Source organism: Accipiter gentilis, chromosome 22 (assembly GCF_929443795.1).
Source record: "Accipiter gentilis chromosome 22, bAccGen1.1, whole genome shotgun sequence".
NCBI lineage: Eukaryota > Metazoa > Chordata > Aves > Accipitriformes > Accipitridae > Astur > Astur gentilis.
In genome coordinates, this window is record NC_064901.1 from 14,496,631 (window position 1) to 14,518,134 (window position 21,504).

General features: G+C 36.7%; 1 protein-coding gene across 8 annotated transcripts in view; it reads left to right on the plus strand.

Annotated features, from left to right (window-relative positions):
- Window positions 1-21,504, plus strand: part of GPHN (gephyrin) — a 315,443-nt gene that overhangs the window by 287,819 nt on the left and 6,120 nt on the right. For 5 of the 8 annotated variants that reach the window (XM_049825453.1, XM_049825455.1, XM_049825458.1 and 2 more), the window contains 2 exons: window positions 16,975-17,062; window positions 19,164-19,237. In XM_049825453.1, the coding sequence (XP_049681410.1) occupies window positions 16,975-17,062; window positions 19,164-19,237 (162 nt within the window). Of the gene's footprint in view, window positions 1-7,956; window positions 8,029-16,974; window positions 17,063-19,163; window positions 19,238-21,504 lie in introns of all 8 variants that reach the window. The other 3 variants (XM_049825450.1, XM_049825452.1, XM_049825454.1) reach the window with 1 other exon arrangement.

Genomic DNA, 21,504 nt, shown 5'->3' on the forward strand with positions numbered 1-21,504 from the left:
TCCATGGCTTGAGTTTCTCAGCATAACATATTTCCTCAGTTTATTGAGCCCCAAAGGCTTTGAACAGGCTTTCTTGTTTCTCATTTTGGGTATCAAACCAACTAACAGACTTGGTTCGATAGGGAGTTGTTCAGGTTCACCTCCACCTGTTTGAGAAAAAGGGTATTCCTTGTGGGTAGGTAAAACTGAGGCCAGATTAGAAAAAAGAAAAGAAAAGGAAATAGTGAATTTAAGCACCCACATTTCACATCGATTGATGAGAAAATTCCCAAACAGGGAGACAGGGTTACTGCTATGGAATAGCTCATTTCAAAACTAGTCTTCCATAGTGCAGGATTCAATGCAAAACATTACTAGCTTGACAGAAAGTATATGAATGGGCCAACCACTGCATGGTTAACCAGCCTAAATGGTGGCTCTGGGAAATGCAGTTGTATTTCAAGTATCCATACAGGGAATGTGACACACAGCAACCGCAGCAGTTGTTGTGATCTTAGGGAAAGCAAATCCTTCGGGATACTCTCACTGCATCCAGGCATCCTTTTTGATTCTCTGGCCTGGCAAAACTCCATTGCTGTTCCAAATAGCAATAAATATCAAAAAAACTCCTGCCCATGAATGTTTCCAATTTCAGGTAGAGATTTCATGCAAACAGAACCTAAACTCACAAGATTGTTCTTTCCAGAAATGGTATCTAAATGTTCTGGATCTCTAGAGTGTTTTCTATATTATAGGGACCTTTTTAGACTTTAAAACACAGGTGGCAACGTTCTCAAATAAAACTATTATATCTAGAGATCAAGTTCTAGAGTTACGTATCTGTGAAAAAAGAAAACGGCCACAAAAAGGCTGTTAATCATAGTCAGCTGCTGAGAATCATCCCTACAGAAAAGGGTTGGCAGCTTTTTTCTCCAACAACATATTGGAGGTGGAACTTTTTGCCACCTGAATGACCGAAAGTTGCTGCTACTGTCATCAATATTACTGTCAACATCAGCTTACATACTGTCATTAACAGTGGGTTAATCCAATGGAAAAGATGCTTTCCCCTGAACATCTTTCTGGTAGCTCCTCTGACAAAGTAAGAATGTAACGCATGTCTGTTCTTTATGGCCTTGTCCTAACCAAATAGGTATAGTCTCAAATTTGCTGTACAGTGAACTCCATCAGATGGAGAGTTTAATTTAAAGTCATTGTGCAAAACTATAGCTATGTACTCCATTGCCTTCAGGAATTTGTTCTATAACCTCCTAGGTATGGAGTGTCTGTGAAGATAATTCATCTTGAAATCTCTCCGTAATAATAGCAGACAATTTTAGTGAGATTTAAGGCCCAAGAGAATTATTTTACTTTTCTATATTTTTTACAAATATGTTTTGTGACCCTTTTGTTGGATACTAGCTGAAAACCAGACAGCAAACATGTATGTCAGTCAAAGGCAGACAAGTGCCAGCAACTTTGCTTTCAGTTATGAGAGAGGTTGATACTCTTCAATTCTCCCTATTAAAATGTTCTCTGTGTCTTGAGATAGTATTACCTTGGCAAAGGTAATAAGAGTTCTTTTTAAACATTCAGTTTCATGCCTGGGAAGTCATTTCTGCAGAGGTAGTTATTTTGGCTCATAGAATAGCAAATAATGAGCGTCCAATTGTACAGTGATTTTGTATTTTGCAGTAAGTTTTCAAGGAATAATTTGGTACTGTTGATTTAGCCAAGAATCTTAGCAATTCTTCTGCTGTTCTTCTTGCACTTACATGCCCAATCCATATATTTACAACAAAATGCATCTGCAGTTCTGTTTCAGTCAAATGGCAAATCTGAATATGTAAATTAGTTTGATAATAAGTACAGTATTATTTCATTTTATAATAAAGCTACTAAGAGAATGTTGCCCATATGGATATTTCAGTATATATCTTTTGGACTAACATGACTGATTTGATGGAGTACCATGGCACTTGAAGAAATCCAAGAGTCTTACCAGAGAGATCTTATGAAGGGTACAATTTTGATGTTTTAGTTAGCATGTTTATAGAAAAGTTGAACAAGCCTTCAGTGTCTGTTATATGGTTTACTGGAGTTAAACCATAGATTTTGTATGTTTGTGTGTGCTCGTGTATATGTGCAGTTTATTTTGTATGTATAATATGTATCTAGATAGTGAAAACCAGAAAGATTTTATATGCCTGCAATACCTACAGATGTAGTAAAAATACTGGCAAATACTTTTCAGAAGGGAAACTTAAGAACTTGTAATTTTTTCTTTGAAGGTATCACTGTAATGTATTTCTTCCTTCCCATATTTCACATTTTGGGTTGGTTTTTTTTTTTTCTATTTTGTCTTGTTTATACATTTTACATTGAGTAAATTTTACTGCATTTTACTGGGTGTGAAAATTATTTTAGAGTAGTATTTGCAAAGACTAGAGGTAAGTGTTCCTATATTTCATTTCAGAATATGAATCACTCAAGAGGTGTTTAGGTAAGACAATAGCTTGTCCAGCTGCTTCAAAGCCCAGGACTGTGATACATGTAAACATGTTCCAAGAGAGAATGTGAAAGGATGGGGAAGCACGTGGAATGTCTGTGGGTGGCTGCAGAGTAGTTAGGAGCACTCTAAAAACGTCTTTGCATATTAATCATACGTGAAGTTACATTTTGAACTGGCCATTCAAGTCGCATTTAGCCTATATTTGAATTCTCAATTGAAACCAATATTTTATTTCTTTTTGGAGCATTTTAAGAATTTCTGAGACTGTCATTGTTTGTTTCCCTTCTCTTAAATTGTATATAGGACTCAATATTCAAAATGAAAAACAGCAAGTCCAAAACACATAGATAAAATCTACAGTTAAAATCCTGGAAGCAAGCAATAGGAGAAGAGAACAAAGATGGAAAATGCAATATAGCTGAAGTTATGGATGGCTAGAAGCCAAGATTTTCTCTATTTGTGTTCTTATCATGTAAAAATCAAGCTGTTTGAAAAGCACATCTCTCTGGGTAGAAATGAAAGATACTGCATTTCCAGAACTACTCTAAAGACAAGAAACAAATGCAAAACTAAAAAAAAGGAAGAACCCTTCTGTTGTCGTTCTTACTGTTGTGTCTTACATCTTTGTCTGAATCACAGAATCACTTGCTAAAAAACTGCAAAAACAACTGGCCAGTTAAAACTGGTAATCCCATGTACTTTTGAGTGTTGTCTCACATAACAAGACAAAGGCTTCTAATTTCATTTCATTTGCTTATAATGTATGAAATTATTTGGTTCTTTGGAAACCATTGATAAAAACAAGAGTTACATCTCTGATCTGATCTGTAGAACTCTATTAACTTAATTATCAGGATAGTTTTGTGTCTGATGATTTCATTTGTGGTGTTCTTTGTAACCACTGTTTATTTAAGGCTGTAAAGTTTAGCCCTAGCAAAATCTGCTGTAGCGTGGGCCTCTGTTTTAGAAAGCCATCTTCCATTTTGACAGTTTTCCTTCTATGAGAGACTCTCATATTAAACTTGCTAAAGAATTTTGATTACATGTAATGATTTCAATTTCCTCCATTTTTACCTTTGTTTACATGAGTACATTTTCCCCTTCTCTGCATTCTTTTACCTATCTTCTAATTCCCTTATCATTTTTCTGAGAGACATGTATAACATTAGCTGCTTCCAGCTGCATTTTCATTTTTTGAGCCTGTGATTTCACAATGGAGAAAGAAAGAATCTCTGTCTCTGTATGAGAAAAATTTAGGAAATTCATATTATCTGCTCAGTTGCTTTAAAAATTTATCAGAACAGCTATAAAATCAGCAGTATATGAGAACTTTTCTACGTTAGAATTGATCAGTTTCTCATTTATATACCTCTTTTTTATGACATACTGACATATAGCGTCTAAGTGACAGGTAAACCCATTAAAAATCACCGTTGTTATTGTGACAGCATTACTGTATGATATCCCTAAAATAAAGGCTTTGAAAGAGTCCCTTCATATTTTGGAAGGGATACTAAGATTTCATTCAAGGCTTTAGTCTGCTTAAATTTTATGTTTGCCATCCAAAAAGAGGTTTAAATCTTTTGTACTTGTGTGGGTTGCATGTAATTGCCAGTATTATAATTCAGATAGAACATCTGCAGTGGAGGAGAAGAGCGGGAAACTGTTGCAACTCTAAAATTTCTCATGCAGTATCAGCTTGACAGACATCATCATATGAGTTAGAATATGAGTTACAGGCAGAATTCAGCCACAGAATCCTAGCCTCTCCCTGCACCAGTTTAATGTCCAACTTGGGTACAATCAAATATACTGTGAACAGAATTAGTAGTAGTAGTAGTAGCAGTAGTAGTATCATTTAATAAATGACTGCAAGAAAAGGCTTGTTAGAGAAAAGGCCTTAAATCAAATGTCACAATATTAGTTTTTGCTAAAGTGACTTCAGTTCTAGATCTGCTCAAAGAATGATGGTGTTATAAAGTGTGATCATAGCCTAATGAATCCAGGGACACTGGGTAACGATTTGAAGGTGATTAAGATATGGACATCCTCTCTTCCATTGTGCTCTGTCAAGAAAAATATTCTCCTTTTCAAGCCAAAATGTTTAATATCTGTCACAACTCTTGATAATCATTACGGCAAACTTCAGATAAGTTGTCATATGTGACAAGTCATCTCATCTAGTGCACATTCAGAAAACACAAAGCAACATGTGAGCCAAAACAGAGGTGGAAAAAAGAACTTGTGAAACAGGGCAGTACAAGTCCCAGGGGTTCTTCTGTACCAGTACAAAACTACATACTGTGACAGGTAATAAAATTTCATGCTGTAGAGGTGACAGGTGCAAAGGTAATGCACAGTGTGTCATTCTCATAATTGTTCTCTGCACAGGCATGGACTTCTTCCTGAATTAGCATTTATAGAATCACAACCCAGTAGTAGAACGTGACACTAAACAGCAAATAATAAAGAGGACAGAATACTATGAAAATCCTCCCATATTTGAAAATAGAGGGAATCTGTAACTGTATTTGTTGGAGTGAAATAAACACTACTGTAGTCTATTTTTGAGGCATATATAAATATTTTTAAAAATACTTGGAGACATAAGTTATTTTTACAAGAGAACTTCAGCCTCTAGGAGCCAAAATATCATTCACTTAAATTACTTTCAACCTCCTTAGTATCTAGATCATATATAGGAATTTGGGTTCCCAAGTCACTAAGAAATTTTTGAGGATTGAAATTTTACTATTAACACCCTAGAAGAAATGAATAATTAAAACTAATAAAGGCAGTAGATACAGAAAGATCAAAGAAGTGTTGAATGTTGAACATAGGTCACTGTGTCAGCAATATGAATCACTTAGAAAACTGGTTATTAGTATATTATTAACACAACCAAGTATGAATTGATATATATAGGACTAAAGAATGTAGGTAAAATTTACAGGATGGAGGATTATATCTTGAGAAGTAAAGATTTAGGAGAACCTTTGAGTATTGTAGTGAGTAATCTGCTAAATACAAGTTCTAGCATATGTATAAAGAGCTACGTCTCCTGTAGAATTAGAAGGTTATTTTTGACCTTACCTTTGTATTCCCAGGACAAGAACACAACAGGAATTGTATATAATTCAGAGGAGAATCATTAAAATTTTTAAGTGATTGAAAGACGGACCATATACTCCAACAGTATCAGAACGCAGGCAGTTCAGTTCAACAGATATACTTACAAGATGACTTGATTACATTCCAATAATACTGAGCCACATGGAGAATAAACTTTGAATAAAGTTTCTGTTTCAGCAGCAATGGCTAGATATTAAAGTTAGACTAATTAAGACTGTAAATAAAGCGTATTTTAATAGTGAAAGTAATTAGTTATTAGGAAACTATATCAAATGCTTTGATAGATACTCATTTCAAAGCAAGATTGGATATTTATTTAAATGTCATCTACAGTTCAAACAGAAGCAAGTTCAGGGAGGTTCCTAGATTATATTGAGTGCCAAATCACACAAAATTATCAGTATTATTTCTCCTGGTCTCAAATAATCTCTTAACTCTTACTTCAGAGAATTAAATATTTTCGTGTTATACTAATGGACAATTTGTAGTAGAAGCACAAAGGCAGAAGACCAGTACCAGCAGAAATAACACAGCAACAGTGATCTGTAAAGACAGAATGCACGTCAGAGCTTTGGCTATTTTAATATGCGATGCTTAAATGAATTTGAAACTTTTTAGAAATTTTGACAAGATGCTTTTGGTTTCCTCGCCTCTGTGTAATTCATGGTGTCATTTAGAAACATCTGTAGTTTCAGTCTGCCTTCTTGGAGAAGAACATTGTGATAGTGAGAGTACTCTTAGAGTTTAGTACCTTGCAGGAAAAAGTTCTTGATTTTTGAGACTGCTGTCCGTAATGTTGATGAGTAAACCAGAAGCTGGGATCACTTAGAAATCTGAAAGTCTTTTGTATGTCACTTCTGACACAGTGACCCTATTTCAAGAAACAGAGACTGACTAAATTCTCTGACAATGGATAGAAGAACAAATAAGGGACTGAAGGCATTTTAGGAAATGGCTATCTTGGGAAAACTGTCAGAAGGAAATGGACAGCTAAACTTATAACCTAAATAGTTTAATGTTTTTCCATGACTTCCAAACAACATTAGTGCACATCTGATCTGACAGACCCTTTCTGTCTGATGACCTAGGAGGAAAACCCAGGCATGGATTTACAAGGTGATAAAGGGGATTTTAGATTTCATTTTAGTAGTGTCCATGTGCATGAGTAACAGTAAAACATAGTGCAGGCATACTGGCCCAGTCTTCTCATCATTCCTCAGTCAGATAGGATCTGTGTGTGCCCAGAAGTGATCTTTGCAATGACAGAGTGCAGCTGCTATGTGCAGGATAAACTGAGCCTGGGCTTGGGACTGCGGAGGCAGGTTGATTTTGTTGTTGTTAACAGTCCAGCCAGCTGAAAAGAAGAAAGAGCTCAAGAGTTGTGCAATGACTATTCATGACCTGGTCCATTCCAATCTTGAACATCTTATTTTAGTTTTTTTTAAGAGAGACATTTCTAAATCTTCATGTCAAATGAAGATTTTTTTGCGTTCTACATTTAACTGTCCTACATTTAAGAGTATAAAAGCATAGATTTCAGCTTATTTCATATTTCTTTTACAAAGGATGCTATCTAAAAATTATTTCTTCCCAGTGAAACTGACTTGGAAGAAATGCATGTAAAAGGAAATGCTGTCTCCATAAAATAGGAATTCATAGCAAAAAATTGTTTTAAATAAGGTCCTGATAGCAGTAACTTTCTCAGTTTTGGACATTTTTTCTAAACCTGCTTCTTAGAGCAGGGTAGCTGGGTATAAGCTTCTCATGAATGAAGTGGCATCTTTATTGACTATGGAGATATAAAATTAGGATAAATACAGCCCTTTCCCCCTTGTAGTCAAGAAGGTGACATTTAATATGCCTTGAGACCCATTTCCTAAATAAGAAGCTAGAAAGTATGAGTAAAAATGTTTCATTGGGACCCATCTCCAAATATTTTCCCATTATTATCCCATATATTCCAGAATGTCAAGCTGTTTAACACTTCATTTTGCTTTGTCTGGAAGTCAAGAGTAAAGAAGTTTCTCCATAGACTCTGCAAGGAAGGATGAACTACGCATTGTTGGCATGCCCAGTTTGGGCCTAAATCCTTCCGTAACTCCACTCTCCATCCTTGTGAGAAGCCTTTCCAAACTATAACAGAAATGTGTTCCTGTACACTCCCTTTCTCTCCCCTTGGCTGGCCTTGCAGAGAAGAAGCATTTCCCATGATGATTTTGAATATTCAGAGCCACCAAGGAGGCACAGCTGAGCACAGAGCATCCCTTTCACCCCAGGAGCCTCTCTCCTTCCCTGGCTCTTTATTATACCCCTTCTGCTTCCTTTACCCTCAGGAAGCCAGATGTTTTTAAAGAAGAAGGGACACAGAGCTTCCAGAACACTGCGGAGACAGGCCTACCAGATTGGTGAGCACCGTTTTTAAAACACTTGGGACGTTGAGGCACATGCATGCTCACAGGCAGGCTCGACTAAATGTCTGTCAGTGCAGAGCTTGGAGCACGGATTCTACTAATGGTTGCCATATAGAAGCAAATGGTGGTTTATTCTGTCCATTAAATAGCACTGCCTTGTCAATTAAGTTCTTATGCACCAGTGCACTGGAGACATACATGGCTCCACAATGTTGATAAAATTAAAACTCTGTTAATAGCAAGAATGTTTACATTACTTGTCAGTCGCAGCAACCATCTTTATCCATCAAGGCTTTTCCCTTTTAAAAATAGAGCAAATTAGGAAGAAACCTGGTTGATGTAGTAGCAGAGTACAACTCTAGGGAAGTCACTGTGACGACTCTTCAGTCATACCTGCATACTTGTTTTTCCATTACCATGCTGATCATCTCTAAAGCAGGCTAACTGGAATGTTCATGAAATCTCTTAATTATCCACTATGCTTTTTTTCCAAAATATATGTACAATTATATAGGTCTTATTTAGAGGGATGGCTTAATAATACAGATTAATTTATAGAAGTAACTTCCTATCATAGACAGGCCAAAGGGGCAGGGGTGATAACAGAGCAACAGTAAACCACCCGTCATTTTCTCTGTTAACAAACAGAAAAATTAGTTTCTATAGTTAGATTCTTGTAGGAATTAAAACTAGGCAGAAAAGTAATGAAAAACCTATCAAAGGCTAGTACCTGAAAACTACAGTCATGTGAGGATCCTTAGTGTGGTTAGTAGGCCTATTTCTATAACCAAAGGTTGGAGGATTGCGTTATAATTTAATGTTCACTTTGGACACTGGAAAAACAAGTTTCTGTACTCGTTACTGAATCAATCTGCCATATCCTTAGCCTTTAAAAGACTTGTTCATGTTCAGCAATTGACTGTTCATGCTGAAGCCACGTTGTCATAAATCTAGGTTTTCCTCATTAAATTGACTAAAGAGATCAACCCACTAGAATCTTACACTGTACTCTATACACCCAAAAAAATTTAATGGCAATAGCTTACAAGAACCTGCAGTCTTTAAAACATTTTAGATTAATGTGAAGTACATAATATAGACTGTCTGCTTTATCAGAAATTGCCTAGAAGCTGGAATCTACCAGCAGGTGATCAACTTTGAATACCTCATACAAGCCTGTTTCACATATCATTGCTAACAGCCTCAATCAAGAGGACACATTAAATGAGCCTTTGGACTCTTCTAAGCGGTGCTGGAGCAAGCATCAATAAAAAATAGCCCCTAGAATAAAGCTTTGCTACCCAAAGCATGAGCGATTAGAATGCTTCTGCTCCCAGGGCAGGAGAGAATGTAATGGGCATTTTCTTACACTAAAAACGTCTTTGTGCTTGAAGGAATATAGTCCAGTATTGTAGAGACAAATGAAGTTCGAGTTCCTTCCATTGACTAGCAGTCGTCAAAAAATTGACTTGCTGGTCTCAGGCGGGATAAGTTTCTCTTTCTGTTCATTCTCTTATTTCTAATAAACTGTAGTTTACTCTTCTTGGAGAATTTGTATTAAGTTTTAGTAAACAAAAATTGATGTCATATTTCATTTGCCATTTTCTAAAAAACAGCTATATGTTTTAAGACATAGCTGATGAGAGGGTATTTTAAAAGGCCTTCTTATATTGTCTCTCACCTGTGGCTTCCAAGTAATTTTTCTTCTGGAGACAGACATTTTTCCAAGTGACTAAGTTACAATTCTGTAAAAGGTGGAACTTTACAGAGAAAACCTTCACTTTGAGGCATTGCCTTTAGGGACTACATTGCTACCTGTCACAGAGGCATCCATACTGTAGTTCAATAGCAGTTGCACCAGTTTACAGGGAGATTAATTTACTTAAAATTCACTTAAAATTTATCTAAAATTTACTCTTACCTAAAATTGAAACTAAAGCAAAATGAAAAGGTAAGAAATTCCATGATAACAATACCATGTCACCATGTGTCAGATTTTGCAACACTATTTGGTTTGTAAGCAACTGGCACTAATTAAATCAATCATAATATTTTACTTTCAGTTATGTCAGTATAAGCCAATTCTCATATTTCTTGAGTGCTCTGAAAGAAATAACTGCAGAACCGCATTTACCCTTCATACTCACCAGTGCACTGTCATCTTTACTGATGAGCAATGTCTTTGGCATTGATTGTTGTATTGTGTTGTGTAATCTTCAGTCATACTATTTCAACCCAGCTACAACTGTTGAGTAGTTTGCACTCCAAAATTTAAAACTTTCTAGTGAGAAATCCATACAGATTCACTTCCTTCATAAGAAGGAAGATAAAATAGAAGCTATTATCTTTACCAGTGAAATCCCATCCAACTTCTTGGAAAAACTAATGGATTTCTGGTAAGTATTGGGATAAGGTTCATTGCTATTGGGTAGACAAAACTTACATAGTCATGTTGAACAACCCAAAAGCTACTGTAATTATTCCAGCTTTCCTCACAAGCTGGCCTATAATCCTAGGGAAAACATACTGCATCTGTTCAAAGTGATCCAGGGAAATACCACAGAAGGTAGAAGGAAGAAACATTATGAGAACATGATGAAATACACTGGAGAATTTTGAAACAAATATGGTTTCAGAAGAGTACCCATATGTTCCTACATACATCATCAAAATTGGATCTTCTTCTGCTTTAGAAAACCATACTAGTCAAAACACAGAATTCCTGTTACATTGAAATATTCATTTGTTGAATTACATTCATTGAAATACATTGAAATACATTCATCGAACTACATTCAATATTACATTCTACAGAAGTTGGGTTTTAGTTGGCTAAACGTAATATGGCATCTATTCACTATTCTGCATCCTGCAAATTACTGATATGCAAAATATTCCTCTTGGCCATGAGGTGAGAAGTGGGTGACAGACTTTGTCTTTATGCCTAGCTGCATTCATTTATTCATTTTGAAATCTGTCACACCAACTGAATGAGCACAAGAAGAAAAATGTGAGTTAATCATAAAGGATCAAACCCATATCCCATCTTTCCTCAAACAGAAATGTCATTGAGCTTGATGAGATCTCTTAGTACAATAAATACAGTCTCTTGTTTTTTTCATGTAAGTTTTACTTCAGTAAATTCTTCGTTGTTTTGGAGGTGTTTCTTTTTTATTCTGATGTAGAACTAGAAGCTTGATTGGGTTCTTTGCATACAAGGGGAATTTTTAGCAGGTCCTCGTACATTACTTAAATCTTTTCTTCTTCTGGGAGATCTGTTTAGCAGAAAAGAGACCTCATAAGACGCAAAACTAGCACAAACCACTGTTCCCAGTTTGTGTGGGCATGGCTAGAATGTGCTAAACTCTGGGTCCCTACAGATGGCACACAGCCTTTTGAAGTTTACAGTCAGCTGCTGTAGTTCAGAGGAGCAGCTGGTCTACTTTGGTCTTCAGTGCGATTGGTGTAGGATCACTACTAACACTTCAGTTTTCACTATGTGTGCAGGAGTCTGTAGCTCCTCTGAATCTGTGAGGAATCATGTCTGAAGGGGTAATTATTTCAGCATATAACTGAAATACTTGAGATGCTTTCAAATAAAGTAAAACAGTAGGCAAGAAAGGTTACCTAGCTCTGCTTTTGTACTCACAGTAGACACTTCTGCATGCATCTGGTGCATTATGGTGCATGTATATCTTTCTGTATCTGTGTCTAGTATATCTGTAAAGCACGTGCATTGAAGGTGCTAACTGTGATGGTTTGCATGCACAAATTTTGCAAGTACAGGTTTCCAGAAGACCTGGGTTTGTAAAAGTCTGGGCTGATGCATAGAAGAGTACAACAATCACAAGTGTTTCTATTAGTCACCCAACAGTAATAGCTGTATGTGGCAATAAACAACAAGGACTGGAAATGACTGTCAGGTAATGAGGTTTATTTGAATGAATGAGACTACTGTGGCAAAGAACTTGGTGGAAATGGTCCTGGAAATTAGTAATGAACTATGGATTTTGTACTGTGACAATGGCTTGATAAGTCAGTCCTAACTAAATGTTCCAGTTTGATTTTACAGGGATCACTCATTTTACTGCAGAGTGATAGGTGATGCAGATCACCATTTGTTGTTACTTGTTTTCTAAATTGAATTATAAAACTGAGCAGTTTAATTGCATGTATCATACTGCTGGTGTTAAGGGTTGTATCACAGAAAAGGCTGACAGATTTATAATTAATGACAGTGAAGCACAACAACAGGATCAACAGAAGTGAATTAACAGACACCGATTTCTATTTGAAAGAGAAAATTACACCGTAATTTAGGGTACTTCAAAATGGCACTTAAAACATAGAGAATTCTTTGGTCTTGACTGTACTGTAGCTATTTCTTTTGAGAGAGATAAAGGAAAAAATCTTCTACATGGCTCATGTCTATTTTAATGAGGCTTGCATCATTTTCTTGTTCAAGCTCTTAAGCTGCTGTGTATCTTTTCAGTTCAAAGACAGCTCAGTAATCAAGTGCTGCATAACAGTTTTCCACAAACTAGCTTTGACAATCAGAATTTTTCATGAATCCAGAAGGTGTTCCTGTTCTGGTATACTGCCATCCTGCAAGCCCTCTCTTCAAATTAATGAAATCAAGTGGCATGTCAAGTGCAATGTCATGCATCTGCTTACTGGATTCTACGCATGCTGCTGCCACTGCACAACAGATAACCTCCAACTAATGTCCAGATTGTACTGCTCATTCTGTTCTATAAAACAGAATAAAGAGGGTCAGGAAATTGAGGTGGTAAAGTAGATACTCTGTTTATCAGACGGGCAAAATTAACAGAGAATATAAAGATATACTTAAAAGTACATGGACTCGTTATGCAAAGCAAATGTATGTGTAATACACATAATATTTGTGCAGACACAATCAGCTATAGATGGGGATTTCTACTGTTGAGAGAAAGTTTGGATTTGTGCTTACTTACCTATATGAATACTTTCATGAACTGTATGTAATCTTTATAGAACAAATTTTCTTAGTTGTATTTGCAGCAGATGCTGGGATGTGACCTGAAACATACAGGGAGTATAATTTTTTTAATCAATTGCAGCATGTTAGAAAAGCACACTCCCTTCTTGTGCACAATGTTGCTCTGACTTTGAAAATCACCAAATGAAACAGAATAGTTTTACCATCTGGAAATGAGACTTACCATCAAAATCTACTTTACATTGATTAAGATATTCACCGTTATATTTGAGCACCTGTTACAGTTCTGTCCATAAAGGAAAAAAATCCAAGAATAGCACTTTCACAAGACATATTAAAGGATTTATCATAGTAAATTAGACCATTAGTCTGGCTAATCCAGTATCCTGCCCCTAGCAGTGGCCAGGGCTTCAGAATATAGCTTCTGATTTGTACTTGCTCAGACAGTGAGGGTTATTTTTCAGCTTCATCATGATTTGTCACAGGCCTTTTAGAACAATCTTGTCCTGTTATGCTCAGATGCCAAAGCTGTTTTGTCTATTCTTTTAGAAGTTAATCATCTTCAATTATTTATTCCCTTTCCATCTCAATCTGAAGGAGAAGCTGTTCATTGTTATACAACAAATGAAATGCAAAGTAGTATCTTGTTATCTGATTATATCAAATATGTGTTAATATGCAATTTGAATGATAACTGTCTGCATTAAATACACTAAAGGCAAGGAAAATGTTTGCTGCGGTGTTGATTGAAGATTACAGCAGGTGACTCCTTTAAGGAGTGTCTTGTGTTAATTGCAGTCAGGGAACTACCAGCCTCAAGTAGGGTAGAAGTTAGACCTGAGTGACAAAAAGAAATGTGCCAAATATGGCAAAAAGAGAGAAGCCTTCTGCAAAGGCAAGGAAGGGAATTCTGTAAATGTCTCCTTTCTTCAGAATAAAATCCCAAACTAGCATAATCATTCAGTTTATTACAATAAAATTTCTATCACATCTTTCATTTTGGAAGAATTCAATGCATTTTGCAACTATCTAAAGATGATATGCAGTGCTATTGGTTGGATAAAGTTTTAGTGGTAGAATTTTTAAATGTCTTGCCTTATACAGATGGTAAAGAAAGGGATATATTATACAGGTTATCCTGCTGGAAATGTTGAAAAAATGCACTGAGTCCAGTAATCTTTGCCTTTTTATATGACATGTATTAAAAATCTGTATGATGAACTACTTCAGCGGTATTCTACCCTCATAAACAAAGGTCTGAATTGAGTCCTCACCTGGTTTGAGTTTGGGTTTATTTTGGGGTTGGGTTTTTTTTTCCTTTGTGAAGTAATTTTATATATGTACACACACATATATATGTTCAGTATGTAAGTAGGAGCACTTCCATTCTATTTAACAGTTAAATATAGACGCATTTGCTTTTTACTACTCCTTCCGTTATTCTCAAACCACAACCAAGAGCAAGCACACTTCATAAACCAGAATTAGGATGTCCCCAGACAGGTGGTCTTGCTACTATAAATAACTTTTAAATAATTAAACAAGCTAAAATGAAACAGCCTGGAGCAAGCTCCAGATAAGGTCCTCAGCTGCATCACAACCTAGTGAGAAAAATACACTGAAAGCAGTCTTAGCTTAGTAGTAGTGGCATGAGTGTCTGTCGTCAAGCTTCAGGAAGGCCTATATTGACCTGTGTAATGAATACATATTCCTTGCTGCATTCAAATCTGCACCCTCATTGGCAAGGATTAAGGAATACTTAGATCTTGAGAGACTTTTCCTATTACAAACTCTGTAATAATCTTAACCAATATCTTATTACATACAGATTACTACTTAGACAATCAATATGAAAGAGTTGGTTCTGAAGAAGACACAGACCGTAGCCAACAACAGACTTGCTTCTTTCCTCTTGCCTTCAACAACTAGTGAAGACTTGTGCTGGTTTTTGGATAAAATGATCCTGAGATTTCAGAAGGGGCAGCTGAGAAAATGTCTCTGTTTCCTAAAGAACAAAGAAGGAGATGGTTTTGCTTGAGTCCATATGTTTTATATTTTCTCCCAAAGAAAAAAAGAGTTCAGCCATTCATTATAGGCCCTTTAGAGTATCCAAGATACTCAGTACCCTAAACAAAAGTCCTGGAGGCATGCCAAAATATCTGCAGCCACTCTTCCCTTTAAAAAAATGGTAGTGTATAATTCTATCTGATTGATTACAGTCTACTATGGCACCAGCAATCTGCCCTGCTTTCTGCTGTAGTTTGTTGCCTACCCCTTACAAAGCAATATGACCCTAAAGAGTAGATGTAACGCAGCGCAAATAGAAAAGTTTTGCAGGATAACCACACTGGGATGCCAAAGAAGGTGCTGCAACAGTCACTGTACATGGTGGAAAAAGGGTCTTGAGTCTTTCTGCCTGCAAGGTGTAACCAGGGTCGAGGACACTTGAGGGCTCTCTGGTGAGGAGATGAGTGTGCAGGGTTGCATGCACTTGAAATATCTACTCAGTGAGGGAGCACAGTTGTTCTTGTGTCACATAAATTGTAGTGCACACAGCACGACGTAACGCTGACCGCTGTTTATATTTCACTAAACCACTGGCAAAGACAGGATGCTCAGAGGAAAGGATTTTTCTTTCGGAGGCATTTTGTAACACACAGTTTCTGTTAGCCTCTGAAAGGTCAACCAGGACTTGCACAGTATTTCTAATTTTCCTGTTTCTAGCTCAAACACCAAAATAACTGCAGTGGTTCTATCTTTTGGTGATATATAGCCGAAGTTCCCAAAGGATAGCCCACATGCCATTTGCAGCCTACAAAGCCTTGATAACCCATAATGGCATTTTGTAATTGTAGTGCAACATTTAACTGAGGTGCTGCATTCCAGGTGAAGTCCACTATACAGTCACTAGCATTATTGCCCATTCGTTCAATTGCGTTCTAAGAAGGAACAGCCTCCCATGAAAAACTTTCAGAATCATTAAAGTAAAAACATACTGTTGAAGGAACATTACATACAGTCATAGCAATCACTCAGCTTCTGGTCAGTTCACAAATCTTAAATGCAAAGTATGGATTTAATATATTGGAAATTCTTTTGGATTCCTTTGGTCTTGTATAAGTTGTTTTAGCGAGTTTCTCCGTTGCATGCCTTGAAGCTCTGTATTAGCATCAGTACGGCTGTTAGATAGCTAATGCCCACTTCAGAGTTTCCCATTTAGATCTAAAAAGAAAAAAAAGGAAAGAAGTTCAGATACCAAAATTGAAATATTCTCAGCTTCTATCCTTCACCTTCGCAGTAACACTCTTTGTATGGAGAAACATCACAGATGCCCTTACACGGTTTCTCGTGAAGGTAAATAGTCACTTGAACAGGGTGAATTGTGTTTTTTCAAGATGAAGTGGATGTACAGCTGGCTTTGCTGCAGAGCCCTCTAATGGAGAAGATAAACAAAGGATTTACTCCTGCTTTTCACTGACGGACATTTGAAGTGGAGCCTTAACCCCATTTTTGCGCACATCAAATAAGCTAGACAGGTAGTACTGCAGCCTGCTTGGTGGCCAGTAATTTTCATGTGTCAAGTCCCTTTATATAGCCCTGTCAGTTAATCTAAATCATAATTTGTATTGCTACCTACTGTGCAAATTACATATTTTTAGACACTTGTATTAGTGTTCTTCAGTCCCAGCCTAAAGTATCCCACTGTTCCTGTTGCAAAGCTCTTAGACAGAAAGGTGCCAAATGGTGTGGTGTTCACTTAATAAGATTGCAGTTCTTGACCTGAATAGAGCAGTGTGGAGTCTTAAGAAGGAAAAGATCTTACATTATCCTAGAGCTGTATCTCTTTCTTAAAATACGTATGTGTATATACATCTGTATGTGTGCACACAGACACTTACTTAGACTACAACTCATAACAGTTCCATGCCACTAATCTGCTTGCCTGTTCTTTTCTGTAGCCCAGATGATTTACTGAATGCACTGAATGAGGGTATCAGCCGTGCTGATGTGATCATTACATCAGGAGGTGTATCTATGGGGGAAAAGGTATGCTAAATTTAAGTATGACTTGCTACAATATATGTAAGAATTTCAAGCCAGAGTCTTGTCTTCAGAGCTTCTACGTTTGTATTAATGTTTATTAAAAAGGGATCTTGCTTTTTTTGGAACACGTAAATGTGAATTAATTAAAAAATAGTCTTCAATGCTATCCTCATTCCCTTTGTTCTTCTTTACTATACTATAGTAGACAGTACAACAGCGAAGATTTTAATTCTCAATGTGTGATTTGCAAATGTGTTTTTACTTGAGGAATGATTTATGTAGTTATGATGAGGAAGGTGCTTGGTTAATAGCACATGAAGGCAACAGACTTCTTTTTGTTCTTAGAGCAGGTAAAATGTAGATAGACTAAAGCTACTTTGAAAGTACTTCGAAAAGCAACCTGAGTATATAAATAGCTCTTTCCTACTCAGCAGATCTGTTTCCTGAATATGCCAAAGCTGTATCTGTTACAAAAATACTTTTATCACATTTTGCACCTGATAGTCCTACAGAGGCAATACATATGAGACACAGTGAGCTGATATATTTGCCTTTTGAATCATTAACAGAATTGTTGATTGAGTTCCTGTTGGTAATCCCTGTGCCAAAACCATCAAAGAAAATAGGGATACACAGATGCTGGTGGGGCGTAGATGAACCTGCAGGACATTTATTAATCATGACTTATGCGAAGGAAAACTCAGATTACTTTTTGACCCCAGGCTGAATCTGTGAGTTTGGCAGGTAAAAGAAACATCTCTCCTTTTATAACTAACAGATGCTAAAGAGAGTCATTAGGAGATGGCAAACATGAGTGCTGTTTTTGTCACTTTCTAAGTAGAAATCATATTGTTGGATACATCATGAAAATGGATAACTAGTTAAACCAGTGCCAGCTACTTTCAATCCCATTATTGTCCTCAGTATTCCTAGAAAAATAATCAACGACAAGTGCTGGTGTTTAAATTGGGAATGTGGTGACATAGTGCAGACACAGGAACACTAGGAAGTGACTGGACTGCTGAATGGTCTTACAAGCGTTTATGCCTTCTGGCTAATTTCTCCCCAGTCTGAATTTGAGGCAACAGCATAAAGTCAATAAGCTCTATACTCCACTGATGGTTAGCCTTCTGATACTGAGCTTTCAACAGGTTTAATGAAATAATTGTGAACATCCAAAAAGTAACTAGAAAGTAAATATGGTGTTAATGCAATCAATAATTGAGAATTCATGCCTGGCTGAAAAAAGTTGCTGCTTTCCAAGTATTTGAACACACACACACACACACACACAAAAAAAAAAAAAAAAAAAAAAAAAAAAAGGAGAAAGATGGGAAAACTGCAAGGGAGCTTCAGATTTACTGCTTCCAAAGTCTTTCTTCACAGATGACTGTTATGTCCTGTGTCTTTAATCTCACTAAACACGACAGACAGGATACTACATTTTTGAACACAGCAATTTTCAATAAAGACTAAACAAGTAATTCAATTCATTTTAAAAACTGAGTCAATTGTGTTTATGCAAAATCATTGAACTTGAACTAGCACACAAGCCACCCACAGTTTTTCCTTTCTAAGGACTGTTAAACCCAACCACTGTGAATTAGACCATGTCCCCAAGAAATTACAATAATTACAGTATCCTGGAAAACTATGATTTCTACAGTACAGTATTGATTTCAAAAGTACTAGGAGATCTCTGACTCTACTGCTAGATAGCCTCCATGGCAAAAGTTAAATAACTTGATGATATTAAATCTTAACTTTGAACCATAAAGGCTTTTTTCCATCCTTGACATAGACAATGTTTTAGTAGTAGGTATTTGTGGGGTCCTCTAAGATTCTGCTGCAGCTGACTTTTAAGTAAATATATTACTATGTCCCCGTGGAGTCAGGTTTGGCACCTAAAATGAGTCTGTTCTTCACCTCTTCTTTTTGAAAATACTTTCTTTCAAATACTGGAAATTCCCCACTGGACTGTAGCACTTTTGGGATATGAAAAGTCTTTCATCTTCACTTGATATTAATTAATTACTTTGAATGCTTACATGATATAAGCCACTTCGATGTCACTTAATCGATTTTCTTTTTTTAATTTAAACAGGACTATCTTAAACAGGTGCTGGATATTGATCTTCATGCACAGATTCACTTTGGCAGAGTTTTTATGAAACCAGGGTAAGAAATCTTTCTAGTTAGGCAGCATAGATGGAGGCTATATTGGGCCAAATGTCCTATATAAGTGCTTCAGCAGATTTCAGTTTTCCAAATATACTATAAACCACATGGTAGATATATATGGGAAAAAAAGCAAAATCAGCCCTCTTCAGATTAGTCATCATCTTTAGTGGTGAAATTAACTGGAACAGAGAGATTACTATTTATTGGTAAGAGATATTTCTCTGATAACTGTTGCAAATCAGGTTTGGGCATTGGGGGGAAACCAGCATGGTATAAACATGGCCACAGTCTTCACTGTGTTCACAGAGCTCAGATATTGGCATTGTTATTAAATAACCAGGAAATATAAGGATGTTAAACTGCCAGTTTGCTTAATGAGCTTCTCATTTCACTTCAAATTTGCATAAGTCATATTCCTACAAAAAAGCAATTTCTTGAGAGAGGTGGAATTTACGAAAGCTAATTTACAAAGTTTTATCTAATTGACATACTGAGCATAGTAATTTTAAAGTAAACACAATCCTTTATGTGTTTAGTTTGCCTCAGAAAACTGTTTCAGGATTGCTTTCCTTTGCTGTAGCACCACTGATTAATGAGTCTGGAAGTGTGCTTTGTAGAGAAAATGAAAACTACATGTATTGAAAATAGAGAGTTCCCTTTCACAGTACAGTAGCGGAAAGATGTCTACAGCTCTGCCTCACTAAGCACGGAGTGGAGCTTGCAAGCTAGGTTGGCATGGTCCAATAACACGAGGCCAAGTGCAGCTTCGAGGAATGATTCCCTCTAGCCCATAACTGTTGCCAGGGAGCAGAACAGAAAGTGGGTGTTTGCTATGAAAAAAGACAAATACTTTTACTGTCTCTGCATACAATCCAGTAAAGAACTGCAAGTGGGTTTGGTGCTTGTGCTGCTACTACCACCACCTCCCTTCCATAAAAGGAACAAGTGAGCTGAAAGCATGTTTCTTCCCATGCTGGATGTAGCCCAGGTGTGGGAATTGCTCACTGCTTCTGTCATACTGCTGCAACCAATGTGGGGAAGTCCCAGAAGTGGGATCTGCACTCCAGCCTCTGCTGCTGACAAGAATGGATAACCTGATTTAGAGAATTCAGAATATTAAATTCTGGTTCTGGTTTATCTGAAAGCAAACCTAATTGTTTCTTCTGGTGATGCCTTTGTAGACTTGTAGCAATAAACTTTTAATAACTAGCTAGAAAAGCTTTAAGAAATCTTGTTTTCCCCAAACATCCATTTTCATTTAAGAAACATATTTCTTACTGCTACCAAAACTTTGGGTCATCCAATCTTACTGAGAATGTAAGCACTCTCATCTTCATTGGCCGTAGTGCAATAGCAAATACTGTGCCTTAGTTTTTCTTAATTCTGTCTTAAGAGGCCTTAGATATGAATTGTGATTACTATATTGGGAAAAATTCCCTTGAGTAAGTTCCAAGAGCAAAATCAGAATTTGCTTTGTATGCCTGTATTTTGATGTGCTACATGACTGCAGAGTGATGCCTGGGATTTACCATTCCTCCACTTGATCTGAAAGTTGCTGAGGTAATGTAAGGTTGTATCTTGTCTAGCAGCACTGCCAGAAGAAAGTACTGGAAGACTTTGCCAATGATGATGTTGAAATCTCATATGAGAATTCAGTTTCCAGTAAATATGAATTACCAGTTAGTTTTTTCAGACCTCAGTTTGTGCACTGGTTACAAGATTTGGAGGTCTGGCATTGTGTTAGCTCCCATTATGTTAGAGACATTTTAAAACAGAAATTTCGAACACCAACTTCCCCTGGTAAAATAGGACATTGATTAGTCCTAGCAGATACAAAACTAGGTAGTAATGATCAAAGTGTGGCAAATGTCCAAAGTTGCTGCTGGTCAGCAACTATCATCTGCTGACCAGGTGACAGTTGTTAGCTCAAGGTGAAGCCAAGGAACCCAGTCTAATTATTGCTTCCATAAAGTATAATTTCTAATGTTTAAAAGGATGATACTAACATAGGTATATAGAAAACTTTTTTTAGAGGACAATTCCCTTTTCTTTGCCAGCCACATTCTTGAGCCATCACATTACTGTCCTGTTTGAATAACTGCAATAGCCGTGGTAACAAGTCACTAAAGATCACTCAGGAGCAGCTCTGAAAGGCAGAGCGAGCTCTTTACTGATAGGCCAAGATCTTACCTGACTGCAGCTCTGCCTGTGTATCTCAATTTGTTCATCTGCAGACTAGCTAGCATTTGCTGCTCTGAAATACT